The sequence below is a fragment of the Nyctibius grandis genome, chromosome 2 (assembly GCF_013368605.1).
Source record: "Nyctibius grandis isolate bNycGra1 chromosome 2, bNycGra1.pri, whole genome shotgun sequence".
Lineage (NCBI taxonomy): Eukaryota > Metazoa > Chordata > Aves > Nyctibiiformes > Nyctibiidae > Nyctibius > Nyctibius grandis.
Window position 1 is genome coordinate 26,180,472 of NC_090659.1, and position 26,519 is coordinate 26,206,990.

The following is a 26,519-nucleotide window of genomic DNA, read 5'->3' on the forward strand; positions in this document are numbered from 1 at the left end:
TGCAGCAGCATGCTATGTGCCATACTGTCTGGGGCCAGAGTACAACAAGGGACGCCCCTTCAAGTTCTGGTTTCCCAGCCCTGAGCAGCTGCCTGCAGAAGCCTGCCAGGGCCGGTGCCTGCACCCCAGCTGCTCTGGGTGCAGGATTATGCCCTAGGAGAGGCGTAGTCCTGTGCCTAGCATCCAGGCCAGGATGGGTAGCCAGCAGTTTCCATAACTTTCAAGTCTTTGGCCTAATGAGAACAGCTTTTGGGTGTGATCACAGTAGTTTCTAAGTGCATTTGAAAATTCTGGCCAGCTCCTTTGTTAGCCCCCATTCCTTTCTCTAGCTTCTTTCCAGTGCCAGGACTATCAGGAAAAGGTATTCAAAAGCATGTAAATCTTGCTGAAAAGTTCTCTTTTTCAAGAGCAGCTTAGAGGCCGAGATGGTACGTCAGCTGGGTGTTTTGGAAAGCTTCAGGCTATCCTGCTTTCCATGGCATGAAACACTGGGGTGCAATCACTTCTAAACAACACTATTTTCAAGAAACAAAATGGCGATGATTCCACCTGACAGTCTTTTCAGCACTTCTGTGAGAAGGGGAGACTGAGCCAAGAAAGCATCCAAGAAGTCAAGCGATACACCGTCGCAAATCTCCAAGAATAAAGCAACGCTAAGGGTCTGGCTTCTGGTAAAATGTATGCTTCTGACACACTATTATTCCTTCCAAATCAGTTTTTACTAAGTGTCCCACATACACCCTTTGCTCCAGCAACAGGATATCCTTCTTTTGTCTGCACAAAGTGCAGATGAGCACTTCTTCGTGTTGTTTTCCAAGTCGGCTGATGGGAGGGTCAGCAGGGGCCGAAGCAGCTGCACCAAGTAAAGGAAAGGTAACCATGGCAACCCAAGTTATCTGCATCCTCCATGTATTTCCTTCTCCCCACCCTACATCATCTCTTTCCCACTCAAACCTCAAGCCAATAGAGCCAGTGACCAGCTGGCAGGATGGGGACTGCAGCAGGGTCTCCTGCACCCAGCATGTCTCAACTTGTTTCGGGGCTCACCGCTGCAGACTGAGGTCATCAAAAAGAGACCGAAAGCATAGAGAGGGGTAACTTGCAAACAGCAGAGCTCTCCGCTACTGTAGATGGGGCGCTGGATATGTTCCCTTTGCTCCAGAGTTGCAGATTCGTTTATGCTGCTCTTGGTTTTGGCTCTGAGCTGTAACCCTTCCACAGCAGCAACAGCTTCTCCGTCTGCGCCCCACATCAAACCCAGCTACAGTTTTGGCCGGACTTTCCTGGGACTTGATAAGTGCAACGCCTGCATTGGGACATCCATTTGCAAGAAATTCTTTAAAGAAGAAATAAGGTCAGAAACTCAGCACAGTAATTTTTAAAGCATTCTGCATAGTAACTTGAAAGTTGCCTGTTAGTATTTCCAAGTACTTTAATGAATGACAATGCAAAGAGTAACTTAGCACCTGGTTGCCATTACAGCACTTAGTATTTTAATTAATGTCTATAAGCTGCTGCTTTGCCTTTTTGCTTTTAAAGCCACACAAACACAATCAGACTTCAGCTCTGAATTATAATTTGAAAGCAGGAGTAAAGGCAAAACTTTCTGCATAGAGAGTGGCTCTGAAACAATTCAAGGCAGTGATGGAGGAAAGGAAGAGGGAAGGAAGAAATCGGCTTGTTTAGATGTACTGGAAATATTTTATTATGAGCAACTGAGTAAAGGCAAAGGGGGTTTAGCTTTGTACACTCCCAATGGACTATGTTAACTACAAACATATAAACACGCTATATAAATTTGTACCAGGTGTAACAACACAAATGTGCAGAAATTCACGTGCGTATTAACTAAGATCAAAAGCGATCTAAACCTGCCTGAGGCACAAGGACTTTTGCATATCAGGTTACCTACGTGCTTGAAAATAGACAGGGCTAAATTATTAGTGCGCTTTTGGGAGGCTTCTTTGAGCACTCAAAGGCAGAGGCAGAAATTGCATCTGCCTCGAAGTCAATGAAACCTATGCTGTCCAAGCAGGGAAAATGTTTCCAGTGTATTTGAGGAGAAAGTTAAAGACAGTGCTTGGCAGGGGAAGAGTTTATTGGGTCTGATATGATTTATAGAGTGATATGCACTTTCTTTTATAGATATAAAAGCCTGAGGGAGAAGAAATGATTGTAGTAAAATTGTATTTTTAATGCTGCAATGTAAGTAGTATAATATTGGACAAATCACCATTTTTATCTTAAACTATCCTATAAAATGTAGCATAGTAAAAGCATAATGGTTTATCTGGGATGGACTTGTAATATCGAACATCCATCCTTCCCTTACTGCTGCTGGAAAAAGGCAGTTTGTGGCTTTGCTACACCAGGACACCCTTTGCTGTGGCACACTGGGGGTGCCAGCCCTCGGCGCATTGCCCTCCTGGCTTTCTATTTATCTCCCCTAGCTTGTGCCGAGGGCAACACCAGGGTGTGCAGTAAATAAGGTGCAGAGGCACTAAGAAGGGCCAGGCCAGCAGTGCTGGGTTTCTCCCAGCCCAGCCTGGGCTCCTGTCCCGAAAAGCAGGATGGATTTGCAATCAGTGCGTTCAGCTGGCCGACATGGCCTGGTGTGGGTCTGCAGGGGCTAGCGGTGCGTTTGGGGTATGGGATACCCTGCATTCTATTCTCTACAGCAGGGCAGCACGGTAGCTGCTTCCTGCCCTGTGCCCCAACCTGCTGCGGCCCCTTTGCCACTCGCCTGTGCAGGTTTTTTAGGGACCTGCCACCAGGTATAAAGCAGCTTCCGCTGCTTGTTGCAGGTGCACTCTTTCGGTTGCTCGCACTTAGCTGCTGGGGATGTTGGGGCCATGCAGCTTCTTCCAGCCTTGCCGAAAATAGCAGTAGCCTTCTACAGCGAGCAACTGCCCCTGGCTGGCTGGTGGCCAGCTGCATGCTGCACCGGGGCACAGGAAAGAGGTGTTACGCGAGCGAAAGTAGGAGGCCCCCACGCTGGCTCTCCTCCAGGCGACAGCGGGAAAAGGGTGCGGGTGTGCAGAGGGTCTGAGTGGGGTCTGGGAGTGCAGAGCCACAAACATGTGGGAGCACGATGCTTCTGTCTCAGGGAAGGCAGGGGAGCTTCCTAAACCAGAGACTGTTTTTTTCTCTCCTGCGAGCCCCTAGTTGGCTTCCCGCAAACAGTGCAGCACACGAAATAAGTGATAACATACAGTTCTGCTCTGAGCGCTTTGGAAAGGATAACTTCTAAAAATGTTCTCCTGAGCAGCCAGACAGCTTCAGGCTTTTCTTTGCAGGGGTTAAACTTGTTCTCCCACTTGATTTCTTGAACAGCCAGGTTTTTTTGGCAAGTAGAAGGTTAAAAGGGGGAAATTTCAGTGGCACTTACACTCTTTGATCCACCCCCCTGTACCTTTTCACATGTTCACAAAGGTGGATGGCACTTGGCACTTCTCTGTGTTAAACCTCATTAGAACATGCTTCATTAATTCTCCATCATTTCCAGAAGCTGTGACATGCGTTCACACTCGGCTAAATAAGGGGTAAGAAGATGTGAGTTTTGTTCCCAGAACAGCTGGTGATTCATCTGGTGCTCTAATGTTCTTTACTTCCCTTATCTTTGCCCAACTTTATCCATCTGTAAATGAGAATACCAAAGCCTGCCTACCAACTGTGCTGAGAGCAGAGTGTAGCAGAAGTTTTCGTAAAATATTAGATTTTCAAAACACTGCAAAATTGAGCTGACCAAAACTATTTGCAGACTTGTGCCAACACTGGTGATGAGCTTTGGCCAAAAGTAATTTGAAGGAAGTATGAAAAAGCTGGAATGCTCCAATTTGATGGGGTTTTATATGGCATTTCTTTAGGTTTGGCTTTAAGACTTAACTTACTTAACTTAAAAAAAATGTAAAGCTCCAAATGCAGGCAAAATTATTTTGGCTGAAAAAAAATCCTTCATTTCATCCAGGAAAAAAAGAAAAACTAGAGTGATTTTCTTCAACGTTCAGTGTCGAGTTGATCTAAAATCTGTAATCTGTGACTCAGTCATTCACACAGATCTTACTGAACGTCTTAATTAAAGCACATTCAGGCCCTTAGCTAAAAGGCTTCATATGAGAGTGAATTATTGTTACAGCACAACTTGATGATGAATCTTGAAAGTATCTAGCAAGTGTGCCAGGCCAGTGCTGTGCTGCCCAGAAATGATGCCAAATACAGAATTGCTGCAGCCCGTGCTGAGTTCCCAGGCCTGCGTGGCTCTCCCCCGGGAGCTCTGCAGAGGAAATCGCTCTATCCGTGCTCAAATTAACGCTCAGCCCTGGATTTCACACATCCATGCGCTGTTTGCATGTGGGAGGCGGCGCTTTCCTGGTATGATCTGCCTGACGTGAGCTCCCCTGAACACACATGCCTGAGCCAAAGCACAAGGCACATTTGTGCTTAACTTAAAAAAAAAAGGAAGAAAGAAAGAAAGAAAGAAAGAAAGAAAGAAAGAAAGAAAGAAAGAAAGAAAGAGAGAAACCCAGCCCATAGCCACCTCTTCCCTGTACGTGCCTGGCACACTGCGCCTGCTTTGCAGGTTAGGCACTGAGAGGGGTTGTGATGCACAACGAATCACAGGAAGGCATAGCAATTATTTTCTGCTCTTTAGTCCTAGATCTAAACCAGACCAAAAAAAAAAAAACCAAAACAAACAAGATGTTTATTTTCATGTCAGATGCCCTAATCATAGGGAAGCTTCAATTTCATATTGGGCAATACACCCAAATGACTGAAATGCCTAAACTCTCCAACCTGCTCATGCAAAGGGCCGGGCTACTCCACTTCTGGTCAGCCTGCATATCTGTGGCAAATATTTTGAAGGAGGCACATGGAGCTAAAAGCCAAAGCAGGGCAAGCACCAGCGTTTCCCCACCCCAGGCACCAGTGCTTGCCCCAGAGCTGAGCTGCACAGGGTCTGTGGTGGGGCAAGAGAGCGAGGCGCTGCCCTCAAGAGGGGTCATGGGGAGGAGGCCAGTCAGTCTCTGATCATGAAGAGCAACTAGCATCACAACGTCAGTTATTTGCCTGAAATCAGAGGAAATTAATCTCCTCAAAATTTCTCTGTGGCCATTTCCCAACTTGAAGTTGAAAAGAAAGATCAGCTTCAGCTTTCAAATTTGTTAATGTCTTTTCATCTAACTCTAGCTAGCTGATTCTGCAGGGAACCTCTTGCCTCTCTTGTTTCACTTCTGAGCTATCGGCTTTAATTTATGGTGAGATTAAATTAGAACGTGCTTTCTTATGCACTCTGGGAAGGAGGTTTTAGAGGCAGTGAATGCATGACATTGGCCAAACCAAAGGTCAGAGCTGAGCCGCTTTCCAAGAGCAGGTTACAGACATACTTACAAAACAGGGACCGTGCTCCTCATCTCCTGCATGTGCGATGTGTGTGTGGGCAGGGCTGAGGGGGCTGCTGAAACCAAAAAAATCATTACAGCCTAATTACTCGGCCCATATGCTCCCTCCTGTGCCTGTGTAGGGGGAGCAAACCAGTGCAAGGTCTCCATGGCTACGGTGGTACTGCACGCCCAGGGCACAAGTCCCCTCATGCCCCCCATCACACCCCAAACGCTGCTGCTGCCTGGGGAGGTCACTCATCCCAGCTGCTAAAATAGAGCCAGTGACGTTGGGGGGGGAACACGACACTTGTCAACCCCAGTGCTGAGTAAGGCCACAACATCAAAACAAAAGGTCATTTTGATATTCCCAAAAACATTTATTGTCAGGAGGTTTTGCTCTGCAGGGTCCCTTAAAGTGTTGAGTACTCCTTTTTTGGTCCCCTTTCTCTGAGATTAAGGAAATTTTAAAACTCCAGGGATTCTCCATGAAGTGAGACCCTGCAGCCCTCCCCCTTCCCTCCCATTCTCTACGTGGCCCAAAAGACCCTGTTTGGGTGTTTCGCCCCCCCCCGTCCCATGGCACTGTTCGTGACAAGGGATGGTTTAAGCAGGAAGCAAAGACGGACATTTTTCCAAAAGGCATTTCCTCAGCCGATGGCTTCAGCCCACTTGCCTCACCCCAGGACCTGGGGCAGTCCACCCGTAGCTGCTCGGCCTTTGCCGTGCGATGGCAGAAAGCCCCTGGGGCCGGCGTGTGGTGGAGCAACCGCGGTGGGGCTGATGCTGTGAGGGTGTCTGTGTGACTGTTAACCCGCTCTCCGTGGGGCTCTCGTTTTGGTTTGGCAGGTTTGACACCTGGCTTTCTTCTCATTTAAAGCTGCCCCCCAGCTACCTCCTCAGCTACTCGGGCAACTACACTGACGATGCCAAGAGCTGGCGGCTGGTCGACATCACCCGGCTGACCTCCAAGTACCAGCACGACCGGGCTGACAAGCGCATATGCACCTCCCTGCTGAAGACGAAGACCTGCAGCCTGGAGCGTGCCCTGCGCCGCACCCACCGCTTCCAGAAGTGGCTGCGGGCCAAACGCCTCACCCCCGACCTGGTCCAGGTCTGTGCCCTGCAGCCCCTGCGCCCCACACTGGCGGGGGGAAGTGGGGAGAGAGAGCCCCAGGGGGAGTGCTGTGTGGTTTTGGGGTCTGAAGGAGACAAGGCTGTGATTTGCCAGGTGGAGGGCAAGTTTGGGAGATGGCCAGACCCTCTCCTTCCTGCCCCTGCCAGTGGAGAAGGAACAGCCCCAAGTGCCCCCAGCCAAATCCACCCACCGCAGGGGAGAAGAAAAATGAGGCCCCAATGGGAAGAAAAGTGCCGCAGCCCAGGGCCGAACCCTCCCCAGACGTAGATAACGCCTTGGCACAGCCTGACCAGGGCTGGGGCTCAGCCCCGGGAAGGAGGGCATTGGTTCCTGGCTCCTTGGAAAGGAGGGCACCGGCTCCCAGCTCCTCGGCAGGCCGAGGCTGAAGGCCTGTGCAAAGATATAACACCAGCTGGCTTCGGGCGAGGGGATAACATAGGGCCATGCACACAGCGCTGGCTAGAGAGGGGATATTCCTGCCGGAGTTTTTTCTAGTTTTACACCATGTCTCAGTTCTCTTTTTTTTTTTTTTGGTCACAAAGTCATGCCCAAAAGGGCAGCCCATGCCTTGAAAGTGATTTTGCTCCGGGCTGGGGACCAGGGCAACTTGGATTCCTCTGCTTGTGGCCGGCAGGGCAAGCGGCATGGGCAGTCAGAGCCAGAGCCTTGATTCCTCATCCACCTGCCATCTACAGCAAATGATCTCAGGCACAAAGCAGCGCGCTGCCCTTTCTGTCGCAGTCCTGGGGTGTCACAGGCGAAGCCAGGACAGGCACTTGGGGTGGGGGAGAGTCACTGCCACCAGGCAGACCGGTGGCTGTGGTGTGGTGAGACAGACATTCAGGCAGGAGCAGAGGAGCAGAGTGGGCAGGCTCCAGAGGAAAGCTGGCGACTGAGCGCTGCCTGAGCCGAGGGGTGCCATGGGCAGCCAGGAATGGCCACCGGGCACACCAGTGTGCTTTGCAGCAGCTGGCTTGCATCTGAGAGCAAAAGTCCCCTCCCTAAATGCACACACATCCCCCAGACCATCCAAATAACAGCAAAGCATTGTGATATCCACTGGCAAGGGGCAGAGGCCAGGGTGGACACTGGATATACTCTAAGCAAGACCCTGAGAGGCAAAGAAGGATTATTCCAGTGCCTCTCCCCACTTCCAAGAGAGAAGTGGCTGTGAAAAAAGGACTTCTTTTTTTTTCTATAAAGGCAACTGCTTCCTCCTGCCTGCATGCTGCTGCATCCGTTCAGCTTTGCTGAGTGCTAAAGATATGCTGCTTTAGTTTTTCTGCTTCTGTTACCCCATGGAGCTGCACGCCTGAGGAGGGAGAGTGGGAGACCCCATGCTGCAGCAGCAGGAGCAGTGCTGGGGCTAGTGCCTGAGCTGCTCGGAGATGGACTCACCCAAATCACCAACAGCCCCACATGGCAGGTCACCTTGAAGCCAGCATCCTCCCTCCTGGGGGGTGAAGTGCAGGATGACACGTGCTGGGCAGGGAAAAATTCTTTGAAGCCAAACTACACTGTACTTTGCCTAGTAACCTCAGGAGAGGGGCTAGGGAGAGGGGGCAGACATGTATCACCTCCACTCAGAGCATCCCTCACCTGAGCTTGTGGGCTGTGGGCAGTGACACCTCCTCCCAGAGTGGCAGACAGAAGCTTCCCAGGCACACACTGGCCATCGCTGTCCCCCAAGGCAGCATTGCAGGGGGCTGCAGGAGGGCAAGGTGGGATGCCAGGCACTCCAGCATTGCTGGAGTGTCCAAGGGGTTTGTGCAAAACTGTGCTGCCCCCCACAGCAGTGCTATGTGAAAAAGGAGGAGCTGAGAGCTTATAACTTCCATTTGCTGGGTGAAAAAGTAAATGGAGAAATGTGGCTCTGTGGTATCTTAGATCTGCTGCAAAGTTAAGTCATTAGTGGAGTCCAAATCCTTCTCCTTAAAAGGCTCTTGATGTGCTATACAGCTTTCCCTACCCCGTTCTCTCTGAAACTGAATCCCTGGCTGAGCTGGCTGCGTCGCACATGCACACACACATGCACATGCACACACATATACATGCACACATGCACACACTCATGCAGCACCACGTGGATACGCTGGCTGGGGCACCCTGGCCTTGCACCTATCCAGTTTCTCCAGGGTGCTTGAATTTTCCTGTGCAATAGTGGGAAGCTGAGCTGACCCCAGTTCCAGGGCACCTCTGAATCGAGCTCCAGGGGCCAACCAGGGACATGCCCAGGGACAAACTCCCTGGGACATCTCAGCAACCCCTGCAGTTTTTTAGTTGGAGAGGGCACAGGAGGCTGCAGGGAGGCCCAGACCTTTGCACACTGGCCTCAGGATTGCTCCGCTCATGTTTTCATGGTTCTTTGGTTCTGTAAATCAAGCAGAGAAACCTAAACCGTGATATAAATCCCTTCTAACAGCATATAGGTTTGAATACACAGAGCAGCATAGCGATCCAGATCCCCCACCTCCAAACTTTGGCAGCAATCGCTATTTAAGGTTTGGGCATGTGCTCTGCAAAATGGCTGCTGGTCTCACAGTGGTCTGAATTGAAAACAGCCTGCGGCAACAACCTTTCAGTCATACAGTGTGTGTGAGTTTGTATGTGAGATCCACCCCCAGCCCCATTGTGTGGGCCTTCACAAGTTATGGGGTAACCTTCCAAGCTGTCCGGCCCTGCAGAGCTGGGGATCCTCTTCCTTTCTGCCCACTCCACCTGCCCTCCTCAGAGTCGAAAGCTGCAGGAGCCCCTCTGCCTGTGCCCCAGCCCAGCGCTGCTGCCCCTCTGCCATGATGGTTGGGCAGATGCAGGTTGGTAACCCAGCACAAGAGGCAGGGGGGGTCTCTTGGGGGTAGCATACATCACTGCAAATGCTTACCTGCAGCACTGCTCTTCTGGTTTTGTTTTTGCCCCTCTTTCTTTTCACAGGTGTTAACAGCACACTGCTGTTGATGCCTAACATGGCGCCCACCCTGTTTCACAAAGCTGCGGTCATCCAGTGGTGTCTGTACTCCCCTCCCCACAGTTTTTCCTATATAACAGAACCAAGGAAAACTAATGGGCTCAGGTAGTTTTGTCCTATAGAGCAGAGAATTATGACAAACCATAACGTGCTTGAATCAAAATGACAGACCATGAAGTAATGTTTTTTCACTTTATGCTGCCTGCCCTGCCTGACCCAACTACCAGCCGAGCTGCCTGCCACAGTGATTATTTCACTGGCCACAGTGAAAATCTTTATTGGACACAGCAAAGTCTTCGGTGTTAAAATCCAGCATGCCTCGGAGATGAGCAGGATTTAGCTGGGGCTCAGCCTGCGCAGTAGCCCCAGCCACCCGCTACTTCACCCAGGAGTTCATCACCTCAAACTGTGCCACGTGCTTTTCCTGTTCAAGGGGAAGAACAACAAAAAAAAAAGGGTTAGTTTCAGCACAAATCATCCACAGGGCAAATTTACAGCCCTGCCTACAAAGCACAGCCTGGAAAATGCTGAAGGCAGACAGATGAAAAGAGCACCAAGGTGAAAAGCCAGCCATTTTCAGCCCCTCTCTCTAGGATGTACTTTTTGAAACTATTGACCAGCACCTCAGCCAGCCCTCAGTGGATGTGCCAGCACCGTGGTTATGTGGCCAGTACACATCACTTTGCTCAGAGCGCATAGGCAGCAGCTCGCTGATCTGGCAGCTGGTCTGTCCCAGGGAAGGATGGGCGTTACCAGGCTTCCAGAGCCACCTCCCAGACCTGCCACCTCTTTGACCCTGCACCTCACCATCAGACACGTGCTTTGGTAAACCTTCTGGCACCAACCACATCCGACCTCCCGCTGGAGGAGGATGGTAGCAGCGATGCCTGCAGTGGGGACAAGCCCCATAGCTTCACAAGGCATCCTCGGTTTCTCTCTTTTGAAGGTGAACAAAACCCTCACGGATCCCACCCCAAAATTAGTCGTTCAGTGAAGCTGCACCCAGTCGGTGGCACATGGGGCAGGAGGTGGCAGTGCTCCTGAGCTGTGCTGTCCCTCCTCAGGCTGGCCGAAGAGAAGCAGAGTGAGGAAAAGTTGTCTTCCAGAGGTCGTCTTTACATCAGGGTGAATTCTGGGTGCATCCACACTAGATACACATACACATGCATACATGGGAGTTTAAAATGCATTGCATACTGTGCAGTAGGAAAAAACACCACAGTTGAGTGCAGGTAGGCTTTGCAGGAACTGCTTATTTCGAGATATAAAAATGTGGGTATTTAATCAAAGTAAATAAGAAGCTTTCCATGTCAATCAATCACAAGCAATACATCAGGCTGTCTGTCAGGTCTTATTCTCTGGGATGATAAGACGCTGCAAAGGACTTAAGATATTCTCAGATAAATCAGTATCTCCAGTGTTTCGAGTATGTGTTCTTCAAATTTTTCTTCCATTGACAGTTTTTGTCTGAGAGTTTTACAACTCCACCTCCTTTTCTGCTGTAGGGATGTTTCCATCAGTCTGCTGGAAGAGGAGACCCTGCTCCACCAAAACACTTGAGCAGGCGCTGAACTTTACACATTTGAATAGCTCTGCCAAAATCAAAAGGCCCCACTGTCCAGCTTTGATGAACTGGAGCTTCATTAAGTCGTAGGAAGCTGCACTGCTGGTGGATATAAACATGGCAGCACTGAGCCCTGCTCCTCTTCTCCCACACTGCCGCTGGTATGCCTGAAATGGTTCCTCAGGAAACAAGCAGCCATGACCACTGTGTGCAGCCCCTGTCCGTGTCTGTGTTAACAGGATGCGCTCTGACCTTGAAAAAAAATCCTAATTACAACTTTCAGGCATTCTCTGCCACCATGATTTCTGTTCCTGTTGTATACTCTAAGGGTCTCAGCTTGTGTGGTGCAAACTCCTGGAGGCAGCAAGGCTTTTTAACTCTGGCTGCAAAATTTGCATACATGCCAAGCTGCAAAAGACTTTCTCCACCGTTTGTCTCTTCTTTAACACAGCTCTGTTCTGCTCATTTTTTCTCACTTCTCCAACGGGAAAAGTGTCAGTCAGACACAACGTGCACGCAAGTGCTGCGAGACAGAAATACATAACCATCCCTTCCCTCACTTCCTTCTGTGGTTTTAGATAATTAGTTGGAAAAATATTATTTCCTTGATAAGACTACGCCAGAGGAGACAATTGTATGAAGACTTGTAATTAGAACTGGGGAGAATTATTTTTGATGAATGCTTTATTCTTTTGGGGAAAAAAAAATGGTTCTTCGGTTGTTGTGAAACAATGCTCCAGTTGGAGTTGAGTTTCTCAGATAGTTTTGACCAGCTATTGGCATTCAGGGCTTGTTTCGTGCAGCTGATGTCCAGGGATGGAGCGGCTGGGACCTCACTGCAGCCAGCAGGGAGGCAGAGAAGGGTACATGGGAGGTCCAGTCCCCCCTTTCCACCTCCGACCAGGAGTGCAGCACACTCCTCCTTTCCTTGTTTGTTCAATTCTTTGTCATGGCTGGGTAATTAGGTGTTTCATGCCAAATGAACAGCTCGTGCAGGAAGGGCTGAGAGACCTGCCTCAGAGTTACCAAATGACTTGAGGAGATCCCGAGTCAAATCTTTGCTCTCAGCGTGAAGAATGGCAGGGAGCAATGTGAGCTTCAGTGCCCTTTCCTCTGAGGCACATCTCTCAACCATCAAACTATGAAGAAAGCCTGAAAGAGTAAATTTGGCTACCAGGATCATTTGGAAGAAAAAGGCTTAGCAAAACCCTTCCCCAGCAGAGGCATGGCAGGGCAGTGTTTCTGTGCCACTATGGGCAACTCTCTGTACATCTGCTCTCCTTGGCTATTAAGGAAGACTGACTTCAAAACAAAGGTCTTTTTTGACTACAAAGGTATAAATTTCTACGCCATTTACCCCAGCCATAGATTGCTTGTTTGATTTTACACGCCAAAACTCCAAATCTGAAAAGTGAAGTACAGTGATGGTTGACTCCATTAGTCCAACTGTTCTTTATTTGTTGCTGGTATTTACAAAAAATATGCACAGGATATTCAAATTCAGTTTTGATAGTTAATGCACAAGTTTATCAGAGAGAGAATATATCCTGTGCTTGTATCCACATACAGTGTTTATATACACTGTCAAAGGATGTTTACTGACCTTAGCAAATAGTATTTCCAAGAAAGTTGCTCACAGGTTAAGCAAATAGTGAAGCGATCCGAAGACATTATTTAATGAGAGAAGTGACTCACCGGCTTAACGACGAGGAGGTCTCCACCAGCGACCCGGGATGCTGGGGCTGGAAACCCAGGTGGAGGGAGGAAGCCTACTGGCACAGAGCAATGTGGTGCCACACAGCTGGGGGGAGATGAGGTTTGCAGCGTCCACAGCTGTGCCACAAAGACTGGGTGCCATTTTGGAAACCTGAGTTGTGAACAGGCATTTTTTGGATGGTGCAGGTTTTTTTCCTAGGAGGTGTTAGCTGTAGAGATGCCCCTATGTGCCTGTACCTGTCAGCAGCTGTGCCCCTACCAGAGGTGCAGTGGGCAGAGCACAGAGGTGCCTGTACCCCCGGTGTGGGCCAAGCATATTGCGACATCTCAGGCTGGAAAATAAACATCTTTGCCATGTTTTCCCCTTTTACCAGGGCCTGTCTAGCCCAATGCTGCGCTGCCCGTCCCAGCGTCTCCTGGACAGGATAGTGCGGCGCTATGCTGAGGTGCCAGATGCTGGCAGCATCTATATGGACCACCTCACTGACCAGGACAAACTGCGTCTGTTGTACACCCTGTCAGTGAATTCACACCCCATCTTGTTACAGGTACGTACCACCTTGAAACACCACCCCACAGCCCCTTGCAAGTGAACCCTTGCATGAGATGTGCGCCAGACCCCAGCTGCAGAGGAGTCCCAGCCCTGGTCTTTGGCAAGTTTTCTAGCCTTCATAAAGAGTGTTTCTTCTGTGGGGTTGGATGGCTTAAGCCAGGCAGACTCCTGCGGTGCTCCTTGCATCAGCCTGTGAAGCTGTGGAGAGATGTGAATGCCCAGCCCCTTAAATAAATCAGAACCCAGACGGGTTATTGCACTAGCGCACTGTGAAAGCCAAGATTTCACACGTCCCGGATACTTCACAGTGTTATGTTTGCATTGATAATGTATTTCTTAAGATCACAGCCTGTTTATAAAAAAGAAAGAGCATGCTTTAGCGTGGGAGGACCAAGACGCGGTGTTGAGGTTGAACATGGACTGGGGGAGCACTGATTTCCCAGGCTCCATGTGCCATCACTGTTTTTTCCATTTGCATGCCACTGGTAACTAGCTCCATGGCAAAGTGCAGCTTTGCAGAGGTGTTTGGTGGAACCCCAAATACAACTGAGCTCTGAGTTTGAAGGCAGAGAGATGGGATGCCTCGCACCCCTCCCCTGGTCCTCTGCTGACAGGCCTGGCATGCGGCTCCTCTCTTTCCTTACACTTCTCCTAGGGAGTATCCCTCACCCTTCCCCACCACTGCCTCTCCTTTAGTCCTCATTGTTGTTTCCTACAACCCTTTGAGATACCATGAAGAAGAGAGGCAGTGGCAACATCTGTCTCCCGCCCCAGGCCATCGCTGCCCTCAGCAGTGCAAAGGGCTCTGCCCAGACCCAGTGAGCGGGAATGGTGCTCGTGCTCTGGGAGTCTCCCAGGGATCATTCAGCCATCCCGGCCATGGCTCACTAGGGCACAAGGCTGCAGCTCTCAGCACTGTAAAGATATGTGAATGCAGCTTAAAGAGGGGAGAAAAGTATGACGAAGAGAAATGGATTGATTTTATGTGGGTGCCCAAAATGCCTTCACAGCAGAAGGGAAAAGCAACCTGAAACATGAAACTGGGCAACCCCATAACCCTGCCTTGGCAGGGTCTGGGGACGCTGAGGAGACAGACAAGTTATAATGTAAATGGCAGAAAGCTTTGTGTTGGCATCGCTCAGCACTCATACAGTTTGGTTTCCACCTGGGATAACTGCCTTGCTAGCACCAGCTGCAGTAATGCACGGAGCCCAGCCCAGGTGTCCCCACTGTAGCACACACTCAGTACTTCCGTCCCTGAGACCGCAAAGTCTCTTACAAAATGGCCAGGCAGTTCCTACAAACTAGCGAAAACTGCTTTAGCACCACCTCACCTCCAAGCCATGATTTCAGCTATGCAGTGCTCATGAGGGACCCATCAAAGGCTCCATAAAGACACCTAAAATTAGCTCTTCTATGCCTAAAATTTTCATGAATTTGAAATCTATTATTGTCTCAGACTTCCCAGCTAGTCGCCTTCCTGGAATAGGTCTTGAAATGTTAGATTCTTCTTCCTTAATTTAAAAAAGGTGAGGGGGGGGAAAAAAAGCAGCTTCAGGATGGAGCAGAGCCTTCCCCGGCTGGTGGGGCAGGCTGGGGTGAGGAAGGGTGGCGGGCTGCTTTAGAAAGCAAAACATTACACCGATGCTGCTGCTTGAAGCTGGCCAGGGTGCTTGAAGGTCCCCTGGAAGGGAGGTGGGTCCATGGGCAGAGTGCAGCGGCCAGAGGGCAGGGCCAATCCCCCTGTTCCTGCTCTCCCCTGCAGATCTTTCCCAACGTGGAGGGATGGCCCTTCCCGCGGTACCTGGGCTCCTGCGGGCGGCTGGTGGTCAGCGCCAGCACCCGGCCCCTGCGCGACTTCTATGGCGCAGCCCCTGAGGTGGCCGCCGACCTGGCCCTCCAGCTCCTCACCGTACTCCGCTCCATGGGCACCAATGACCTCAACTATTTCTTCTATTTCACCCAAGTGGACGCTGGCACCTTCGGCGTATTTAGCAATGGGCATCTGTTCATCCGGGATGCCAGCACGCTGGGGATCATCGACAAGGAGGAAGGTACTCAGCAGGCTCTGTGGCTGCGTGTCTGTTGCAGGAGGGCTTAGCAAGACAGAGGAATCAAATCTTTCACCTGCACGCTCAGCTCTGCTGCTGATTCTTTTTTTTTAATCAATGAAACATCACTTGCTAAATTAAACAATGAAAAGTTCATGGAGAGATTTACCGATGGCAAAAGCATCAGCAGCTCCTGCCATGCTGGCTCTGAGTCAGGAAGGCAACAGGCATTTTGTTTGTGCAGTCAGTGGTTTGGTGACTGACTGTGGGCGCTTACGTCCTGCCCGGCCCCCTCTGTGGCTGGCAGCAGCATTCAGCGTGCACAGTGCTGAACACTCTCATTTGAAGGCTTCCTAAATCACCTCTTTTAAAACTTTTGCCACACAGATGTCAATATTTGCAAGTAGAAATTTCATAATTTCATTTGTTTGAAGTATTGGGTCAAATCAGACTCTTTTTAGGTGCATTTATCACATTAACTAATCATCATTATTATTATAACAACAAAATCCCCTTTTGTCATTTTTACATAAAATCAAGGGTTACTGTTCACTTTTCAGAAGTTACATTGGTCTAGTCCTGGAAGTAGAGTTAGTCAAAGACTATTCCTCCAATAATTTAACAATTTCATTTTGAATGTTCAAATTTTCAAAAGGCCTTTGCTCAGCTCACACATTCAGCTGAGTAGATCTCAAATATTCAGAAGAAGCTGTCAGAATTTTCCACTGGGTTTCTTTTTCTTGTTGCAACAGCTATTACTGTTGACTCGACTCCAGCTAGATGAGCTGTTTTTGCAATTTAATGAATTTGGGTAACATGGAAAAATTATGGTTTTGACTATTTGTGGTAGTTTTTGTAGGAACTCCATGTTTTAGGTTAGCACTACAGTTCTCAGTTCCTCTTCATCAGCTTGACTCGACAGACTCCTCTCTAATCCTCTGTCAGGCAGTTCTGCAGAGCTCTGTCATTCAGAAAAATATATATATTTCAGGAGTGAGAAAACTGGCCCATAGACAGCTACAGTGCAGAGTACTTTGTGGTGAAAGACAGCAGTATCCTTTAGATGGTAACAAACCTCATGGTAATACAGAGGTACAGACATATGTGATTATCCAAGATTTCACTATCGTGCTTCTAACAACTGGTTTAATTGTCTCTAATAGGGAGCCAGCTGATTGATGGTCAACAGGAGTATAAAGATATATTTAGCTGTTTGACTGTGGACTGCCAGTCTGCATTTGTGTCCTGTGACTCCATCAGGGAGCAGCACAGCCTCATCATGGTGTGTCAAGAGCTTTTGCCTAAGCTGCTGAAGGGGAAATTCCTGCAACCTGTGCAGGAGAAAATAGACAGCTTCCTGCAGCACTGCGCCAGTGGCCTCACTGATGACCTGGGTGTCAACGAGGCGGTTGCAACGCTGGCAGAGCTCCTGAAACCTCTACGGTCTTGTGATTCACGTTTTGCCTACCGCTACCCTGACTGCAAATACAGTGACAAATACTGACGGCTGCGGAGGAGGGGTCCCCTGGGAAGCACTGGGGCAGTGTCAGCCCCCTGCCAGCACAGGAAGCAAGAAGGAACCAGGGTAGCTGGAAAGAGCTGCACCAAATCTGGGGCTTCCTCATCGAGGTGGAGAAGGAGGGAGCAGAGTGCACATGGGATTTATTGTTCACCTCCCAGAGATGAATTTGTTACATGGGATGTTAGACATGATGTAAGGCTTATGGATTATTAGCATTATCGTGAGTGACAGGGGCTACAGGATTAATAAATCTCATTCACTTATTTTGGCCTTGGAAGAGTTTTCCATGCCATCCACTAAAAAGAAGCCATCTGAAGGCATCACACTCACAACTAGCTAGATAGAGGAGCTTTATTACCAAGAAAGTCTTTCTGATCAAGATGATATATATATAATGTGGGATGGATGGAAGTATTTAAGACTTTCCTTGTGGGGATTTTTAAATCATAGATAAACTGAACCACCAGATCAGTTCTGTACAATCATCCATAACAGGTCACTTTTATAAAATATTTAAATTTTATTACTTTTATGGCACAGAGAACAGAAAGATGCAATCAACAGCATTAAAAGCTAGAAGACCCCATGTCTCTTGAGACTTAATTTCTCTAATCTCCAAATATAATTACTTTTAGTTTTTCCCAAGTTGATGGGCAGTAATTGGAGACTAATAAATGTTCTTGTTTTAAGATCAGGAAAAAACACAACTCTGGGATGTGATTGCCCAGTAGATACTTCCACACTTTTCTCTCTAAAGAAAACTGAAGGAACCATTTGCACAAAAATTCCCATTTAAATGGGAAAACCACCTTAAGAGGAGATACAACACATACAGAGGATGAGAGATTTGTTTACCCTGAGCCCAATGAGACTTGCTGAACACTCAACACTCCAGTGTAGGTGCTGGGGCACCCCCCAAGAGCTGGGGAGGTCTAAGTCCTGACCAGCAAGAGTTACAGACATCCTCATCCATTTGCCTTTCAAAGGAGGAATCAGTAAGCCACTCTCCAAAGCAGTGACTTAGGCACCTAAAATTTATGGTGGTGGACTCCTTTTTCACAGCAGTGAAGGGCTAGACCCAGGTGTTTCATTTTGTGGGCGCAGGTTGCAAAAGTTGCAGAGTTGCAAAACACAACTTTCTCACCCAGCATCTGTCAGTCCCCATCCTGCGTGCTCCCCATGGGGCATCAGAGGGCCACACCAAACCTTCCCTGATGTCTAGGGGATGGCCAGACCTCACCTGGGTTTGAGGCTTTCTCCTGAGATGCAGATGTGCAGCAGTCACCAAGCAAATTTGACTGAGCTGAGTCAGAAACTAGGCTTTCTGGATCCCCCGTAAATATTTTCATCGTGGAAACAGTCTTCCTTTTTAGCCATGGTTCAAAAAAGAAATCAGCAACAGCACAGAAGCAGAAAAAGGTGTGAGTGCATTTGCATTGCTAATCATTGTATGGAGTTACCGGGAGCAGGAATGCAAGTCAAGATTTTGTGTTGGCTGTGGAGGGGCTCTGTGTGCACAGAGCACCCAGCCTGGGGTTCAAGGCAGGTGTTGCAGATAGATTAGGCATCCAAAGCTGCACACAGGTCTGACACTAGAAAAATCTGACCCAGGACATTTATTTTGCCTTTCCTTTTGGTATACAATATCAAGTGCATCTTTCACCTCCCAAGAAGTAGAAACATTGAAAATAATTTGTAGGTAAATTTAGCTCCAGACCCAGATGGTCTGACAGCAGAAATGTTTAAATATACAGCCTAAGCTACGGCTGCAGCCCCCTTTCTTGATTTCAGTCTATTTCTACATCATGGCTCTCTTCCAGTAAGAAAAACATGTCCTTCACTGAGATCCGTAAGGCTGACTAACAATCTGTTTTCAACAGTTTTTCTTGAATCTGTCTGCATCTCCGATCTCTCAGCCTGTGATTTTACCTGATAGCTGGGTATTATCCCTGGGCCCCTTCCCCTCCAGCGAGTCCCCTCTGCAGTGCCGGATGCCAGTCACCTCGCGTGGGGCTGGAGGAGCTACCGCTCCACCACCGCTCTCACTAGGGTCAGCTATGTTGTGCTCCAAGCTGCTGGCATCCTCTCAGTACTGGAGGGCAGCCTTCTTCATGCAGTCGTAACTAAAAATGCACACTGCAAAATGCCCAAAAAGTGCTAAGATGAAGAACTGGCCTGGTCTGCCCATGCCCCAGGACACCCAGCAGAGGTGATTTGCAAGCCATGCGTCTGCAGAGAGGTCTTTGCAGCTGTTCCGTGACTCAGGCTGGCCCCTGATTCAGGACTCTCTGGTTTAGCAATGGCTTGACTTGCACTGAAAGGAGGAACAGCCCTTGCAACAGGGCTCCACACTGGGTTCACTCCTCTCCCCTGTGTCCTGGGCGTTTTTCTTTTCACCACGCACATTTTTGTTTTGGAAATGAGCCGTTTATCTGCTGTATGGCTCTGTGCAAAATGTCTCCCAGGCAGCAGAACATCTCTCTGCTATCAAACCAGCTCAGGAAAACACAGAGGGGATGCATGTGCTCAGCACCTTAGAGAACAGCAGGAGAAAGCCCAGATCTCTCAGGTCTAATCCAGCATTGGGCAAAAGGACTGAGAGGTGTCACATGGGCTTCAGTTGGGCCCCAATAGCTCATGATCCTAAAATGCTGCGTGTAAGAAACAGAAGAGTTGTGGTCTTACTTTGCTGCTTGGACTCAGCTGGCAAGACTGCAGCAGAAGTCTTGAGGCATGTGGCATCTATTTTTACATGGCTTAATTCAAAGTTGTTAAAGCTGAGAGGAGTCTCCCCACTGCACTCAATAGACTTTGATATGAATTTGAATTAAAAAAAAACATGATTAAAAATAACAGAATCATGGATTTAAAAGTCATTAAAGCGTTGGGAGCTGTGTTCACCACCAGTTTCTCTTCAGACATCAATTGCAAAGGCCAGGCTCATGTAAGACTGACTAATATGCCAGCCATAAAATCAGCCCATGGCTCAGAGAACAATAATTTTCCTAAACTAAATCTCATTTCCTTATATTTCCCTGGCCTTTTTTTTTCACTGCCAATTTTTTCTTTTAATATTTTCCTTTTTCCTGGCAGTCAGGCCCTGGAATCGGTGCCCACCCTGTCTGCCAGCTCCAGTCAAGCCTTGAAATGCAAGTAGGCCAAGCTCCAAAAGGATGTGGAATTAATTTATAAATGGCAATTATTTTAAACCTAATCCTTCCCAAAAGATCTCTCGAGCAATTTTTTCCTCTCTGCGTTCGAATTATTTCTGATGGTGGCTTTGTGTGAGCTTTTGCAAACTGCTCCTGGTAACAACTTAAACCGTTTCTGCAGCAGGACAAGGATGGCAGGAGAAGTCTTCCACCAGTATCGCAATCAGCCTCAGTGCTTCCTTTATTTGTGGGTAGTTTGTAGTTGCCTTTATGTCCAGCTGTTTATATTGAGTGTCTCTCTTACTGCCCCATATCCTGCATATTTTTAAAGTTTTCATCTTAAGAGGTTTGTAAAACTGTATTTTCTGCCATGTTTTGTCTAGCGATGTATTTTAACACAGCCATTTCTCAGGGCATGGGGCCTGCGTATGGGCAGGCCAAAGCAAGCAACAGTTCCCATTTTACCTAGCATGGTTCACCACTCCTCTATGTCTCATCTTCAGTCAGCGCCTTCACACGTGTCCGTGGTGCTGGCACCGTTGCCCCTGCCCCACACAACCCCTTGGGAAGGAATGGCAGCCAATGGTGGCATTAAATTATGGTTTTGATGCACTCCTCCCACCAAAGAGAGAGTGCACTGGCAGCATTGGCAGAAACAGGTCCTCATCACAGAAGGCGGAAAATTGGTAAAAACTGGTTTCCTTCAATGAGCGATGAACCTGGTGCCTATTCGCTCTGCACCCTTGTCTTCATTCAGCCACCCTCTTACTCAGATGTGGCTAAGGCGCAGGGGAAACGGCACCAAGACAGAGCCTCTGAAGTGGCCTTGTGCTCCCAAACATCACAGGTACGTCTGTGCCCCTTGAGTCTGGGCTGTTCTGACACCTCCTGACCATCACTCTTGGCAGGGATGCTGCATGTCCAAAGGGAGAGGGGCTTGCTGTGTATTGCTGGGAAAAACCACGCAGGTATTTGAAGTCAGTGTCTGGTAACACACAGAGCACCCCAAAACCTTCTAGCAGGGAGCATTTTCATTATGACTGGTCCTGGTGGGTTGGAGGTCCAGGTTTCCCACTTCATAGCTTTTGCGAGTGATAATTTCTTGCCTCACTTTGCACCACTCCCGCTCTCAGCTTCCCACAAGGGGCTACCCAGAAAACATGGCAGCATTTTGGAGAATTTAGGATCAGCACTCAACAGCTCCTGTCCACAGGAGCAGCCAGACAAGCACATTCCATGCAGGTGTCTTTCCAACAAGCTCAGCCAACAACAATTGTTGCAGGTGCTTTTTATTTGCCTTCTGGTTTTCTGAGACTTTAGGATGCACTTGGGTCCCATTTGCCAATTACTCTCTACAGCCAGGTGCTCTAGATACTCTATTGCTAATTCTTCCTAAGTGAAACGTCAGCTACTCCCATTATCACATGAATCTGGAAAGCAGAGCTTTAACAAAAATATTGAATGTCATGAGATGTTATGAAATCACAAGAGCCAGCACTGCAGTATTCTGAATTGGTTCACCAAGACACATTAATTTGATTAATAGGTGAGTCTAGCTGCTACTGTATCCTCTGTTTCTCTAATTTAGTGCTGAAAGGAGCTTGGTAGCCATCCTGAAATGAAAAACAAACACGAATTTCAGGGAAAGGAAAATTAAATGAAAAAAGCTACTCATGGCAAGGCCATTGTGGGGTTAGGGAGGTGTGTACAGTTTCTTCCTTATGGACAAGAAAAAATGGCCAGGCTCATCTGCTCTCCTTTGCACAGGGATGGTTTCAGCTGGAGAGTGTTGGTGGATTTTTAGCAGTGCTCCTCAAGGAAGACAAACAACTGTCAAGAGACCCTCAAGGAAGGCTGAGGATGACGCAGAAGTCCAGAAAAAGTGAAGAGAGAAGAAAAGACAGATGGAAAGCTAGGGAGGGACACCTGATAAAGATCTTCAAACAGTTTAAAATAAAAGCAATTAAAGGATGGGGATAAGCTGTTCTGCATGTGAGCTTATGTGGTAGTGAGCTAGATGGGCTACAGTAGGAATAGCATGGAAATGGATAGAGGAGCTGGAGGGTCTCCACCATTGGGACACTTGAAGCAAGAGCAACATGGCTGCACATGGCACTGTACTGGGCAAGAGGCTGGCCCCGAGACTGCCGGAGATCCTTCCCTGGACAAGGGGTGGACATTGAGGTGGCCAGACCCCTCTGCCTCAGTTATCTCTCTCTATCACGTGTGATGAGCTGTCAGCCCTTAAAGCTGTGGTCCACACGTCTCACATGGAGGCAAGACCTCCTAAAATAGGAGTGGTTAAAGATGGCTGTTTGGTGTCTGAATCCAGAGAATAAAATGGTGGGGTTACCCATCTGTGCATAGACCACCAGAAGGGAAGAGGCAGCAGCAATAAGCCAATTTTCTCATTGAAAAAAAAGAAACCCTGTGTTTCTGGCATAGTTTTACTTGCAGCATTTTACACATTTGTAAGCAGCGTCCCTTTTCCCACAGGTCTCCAGCTGGAGATGAAGGATGCTACCTGCACTATAAAGTAGCCCTCACTGCTGCTGGCACTCCTTGCTCCTGCCCTAAGGGCCATCAAAATCCCACCACTGAGTTTCGCACCTCTCTCTACCAGCAGACTGGGATGAGGCTGGCTACACAACACCCAGCCCTCTCCTAACCTTCGAGGGGAAAGAGCAGGTAAACATTTCCTCAACGGGAAAAGGACAATGAGCTCCAGTGAGAGCCAGAGCTGCATCTCCTTCACCTCTACCAGCTCCTCCTGTAGCACCTCTCGAAGCCTGACCCCCCTCACTTCTTTAGGAATCAACTGCCTGGGATTAGGTTGTTTTTTTTTTCAGACCAAGCTCTATTCCTTGCAACATAAGAGTATAAATGGCTATAGTTAATCTAAAGCAAACTTTTCAGGTGTTTGAAGAACAAGAATACACCAGCCTCTTCCCTGGGGACATGGAGCTTTAAGAGAACAAGTTTGTCAGGTTTTACAATCCTATAGTAATACTCAGCAAGGATACATATAGCTACAACCCTTGCCTTCCACAGTTCATTTGCCACATTGCATGTAAAGATAGCTTTTTAGACTAACGAACACCCACGGAAGTGTCAGGTACGGTTCAGCGTATTATGTGTTTTAAAAGGACCTTGTCAGTCATGCTGGATTTTTTTTTTCCTTTGAAAATTCAAACATTCAGTTGGATAAAGGCCTGTCAGATTCATTCCTCTAGTGATGTCTTAAAGTAGCAGGTTTTTTCTTGCTCTGAAAAAATAATGAAGTCACTAGGAATAATCAGAGACATTTCACAGGGATTAAAACTTCCCTCTGTTAATATTCTTCATACAGGAAGAGCAAAAGAGAAGTTCACATTTGGGTTTTCACTCCACTCTGGCTGGAGCAGCTGTAAACATTGACTCATTTTTTTCCCCACTACCTCAAGCTGGAGACAGAGAAAAGAAAGTGCCCTTATACGTTTGCACTGGTTCTACTAGCAAAACAAAGCAGGGATTTGTGTACGGTTCCGGCACAGCTGAAGGACAGGAGGAGAAAGGTGCTGGAAGAATGATGCTGCTGGGGGAAGTGCCGGGATTAAACATAACTTTTCCCAGTTGGGGCACTCGTCACCATTTCGGACGCCCCTGAAGGGAGATGCTGCATCACCGCTGATGTTTGAAAATGGAAATCCCTTCAGCAGCTGGACAAGGGATGGGAACAGTTGTCCAGGTTTCAGGAAAGTAATTATTTTCCTTTCCCATTTCCACTCATGGTGCGGCTTGCTCTGCCGGTCCCCTTTCACTGGAGATGGGGACCCCACAGGGCACTTTTGCCACGTGAAGGCTGCAGGGGATTAAACCTCACAGATGCCAAAAGACCACAGCAGCCACCTGATGAGCAAGGCCAGGGGTGATGCCCAGTGCTCAGGGGCTTTCCATCTAATGGCTGCATGATCTGGGAACAAACGGTGACAGGGGTTTCTCCTTGTGTCTAGAAGAATGTGAAAGAAAAAAGCCTTTTAGGAATCACTTTTGTTGAATTCTGTGAGCAAAATGACCCAAAAATCTAACAAACAGCTATTGACTTGCTTTGTCAAGGTGCTTTGAGAAAGGGTCTCCAAAGTTAAGCATTCAACTTTTTTTTTTTCCAACGGTAGTGTTGGGGTTACCAACTGACAGAGTATTTCACCTAGTGAGAGGGAAAGTCCAACTGCAGGGAGAGCAGGGAAGGGCCAGCCAAGCAGCGCTGAACTTTACTGTTGCACTTGGCCCCTAGGTAGGAGCCAAGCAGAGCTTTCTAAAAATACAGCTTTTGCGTGACTGAAGGATTGTATATACAGCAATATAAAGTTACTGGGGAAGGCACGCAGAAAAGAGTAGCTTCTGAATGGAGGACATGAGTGCGAATATGACCTTGAGGTTCCACGAAAAATATATATATATATTTACCTAAAAAAAAGTCTAACCCCTCAGCACTGGCAAGTCAAGGACAAAGTATAAAAGGCCAAAAGCCGTGGGAATAACCAAGACTTTTGTAACTGGACCAGAATCTTCAAAAGACTGTCATCCCCAGAGACATCTGTGTTCATGGGATTTTATGAGAAGGATTGTTCATAAATTTGACAGAAACACAGGCTGAACTAAAGAACAGAGGACTCTCAGTACTACAGAGGCAAAAATTAAGAATTACTGGAAAAGCTGTGACTACGAAGTCCCTCTTTTCCCCGCTGCAGACCCAGATCTGTGAGCACACCCATTCCTGCTCTGAGCCACTGGCCAGCTTCTTCTGAAGCAGGTGGGGAAAAAGGCCCTTGATGCAACTCCCTAAATCATCTCCTGCTGCCAGACAAGGATGGAGGGATGCTACGTGGCAGAATGAGTGAACTCATCCAGTGGGAGGCTTGTGGAGGCCGGGTTTGCAGGTTGCAAGGATAGCTGTGAGCTGCTTCATGACTTAACTTTTTAAGCCATATTTGGAGCCCAACAGCAAAGCCTGACCTGCTGTGATGTCTGCCCAAGTTTTTTTGGAAGACCCCTGCAACAGTGGGATGTGTTGAAAGACACCACATTAGAAGTTTAGAGCAAATGTGTACCGACAGTAAAAAAAAAATAAATACACACATACCCCAGGTGGCTGAACAGCAGCACAATGGAGCAATTCAAAGCAAACAGACACCCTTCAAAAAGTAGCAATCAAATGCAGAAATTAGGCAAATTAGATGCAAGACTACAATAAGGCAGCCCCAGAAAAGAAATCCAAGGAGCTACTCACTAGCAGCGTGGAGGCCGACAATAAACCCTTTCTCAAACACATCAGAAGCAGAAAGCCTGCCAGAAGAGCTGCTATGGCCAGCACGCAATCTCAGTGCAAGGAGGCCCAAGGAAAGAAGAAATCAGTATTTTGTAATGATATTCACAGGCAGTGCCTTGAAGAAGAAATAGAAATAATAGCTTAAGTGAATCTGTTCCAAAGTCAGGTAAAACCCACCCCAGTCTCCCCGTTTGTCAGGGCAAGGAGTTTATATGCAGCGGGCGTGCATGCGCCTCGCCTTAACTAAGACTTTGCTGCTGCTGCTCTCTAGGAAAGTTGGCAAATAACGCGTCTGATGGAAATACTACCCACCAGGTGCGAGTGTACCCTGCCCAATTATTCTCTGCCGAGGCAGGGGACATGCAGGGTGGGTATGACCCTGTTCAAGGCAGATGCTTATCATGGGGAGAAACCCAGGAGCAGAGCAGCAGTTCGGGCAGGGGCTCCGGGGAGCTCAGCCTACCAAGGGAGCCTTGAAAGAGTTGGGTTTTCAGCGCAGCATAGAGGAAAATGGAATAACCAGACAGGGACAGGCGTGGGAGGATTTTCGTGTTGGGAAGGTCAGCCTTGCAAGGCAGCATGAGCCTGAAGAGAGGCAACCGTGGAGGAAATCCCCATGTCAAGGACCGTAGGGCTGTGGGAGGACATAACAGGAGAAGGATCCCCTCTTTGTCTTGTTTCTTACATCCCTCCCCAAACACAGCACCAGAGGTTTGGCCCAATGTGTCAGCCCAAGTGAATTTCAAAGGTCACAGGAATGTCCAGGAATGAGGGCTGGGGCTCCCAGGGTAACGTCCCAGCTTGTGGCCAGGCACCTGCTTCTGATGACCAAGGAAACATCTTCCTCTATGGAAAAGGAGTCTTTAGATTTGTGATGTCCATAAAATTATGAGGTGAAGAATTTAACAATATTTATGAACAAGGTATTGCAACATAGCTACTAATGACTCACTATCTTCTCAAGGAAACACCCTAATTTTCTACTGATATCTCTACTTTTGGAGAAAAAAAAAAAAAACAAACAACTTGAAGGAAATAAGCTTATCCTGATTGAGAGAAACCATCTTAACATCAGTGTTAAGTTCCAGTGAGTGGAAGGAAGAGAGTGCTGTGTAATGGCACATGGGAGCTTTGAGATCCCAGATCTATTAAAACGTTCGTTTGCCAGCCTA

The 26,519-nt window shown here is 48.1% G+C and overlaps 1 protein-coding gene across 1 annotated transcript; it reads left to right on the forward strand.

Moving 5' to 3' along the window:
• The first annotated feature begins 978 nt into the window (after positions 1-978).
• On the forward strand, positions 979-17,470 carry DIPK2B (divergent protein kinase domain 2B). Its single transcript, XM_068395555.1, has 5 exons — positions 979-1,354; positions 6,228-6,492; positions 13,136-13,309; positions 15,080-15,368; positions 16,529-17,470. Exons 1-5 carry the CDS (start codon positions 1,131-1,133, stop codon positions 16,867-16,869), a joined length of 1,293 nt encoding a protein of 430 aa, XP_068251656.1. The 5' UTR covers positions 979-1,130; the 3' UTR covers positions 16,870-17,470.
• The last annotated feature ends 9,049 nt before the right edge of the window (positions 17,471-26,519 follow it).

What these genes read in the sequence shown, in the direction of transcription:
- DIPK2B (XM_068395555.1), top strand. Translation starts at nt 1,131, where the DNA reads ATGGGGCGCTGGATATGTTCCCTTTGCTCCAGAGTTGCAGATTCGTTT. An exon ending in TCACCCCCGACCTGGTCCAG is followed by an intron (nt 6,493 to 13,135) that starts GTCTGTGCCCTG and finishes CCCTTTTACCAG; the next exon opens with GGCCTGTCTAGCCCAATGCT. An exon ending in CACACCCCATCTTGTTACAG is followed by an intron (nt 13,310 to 15,079) that starts GTACGTACCACC and finishes TCTCCCCTGCAG; the next exon opens with ATCTTTCCCAACGTGGAGGG.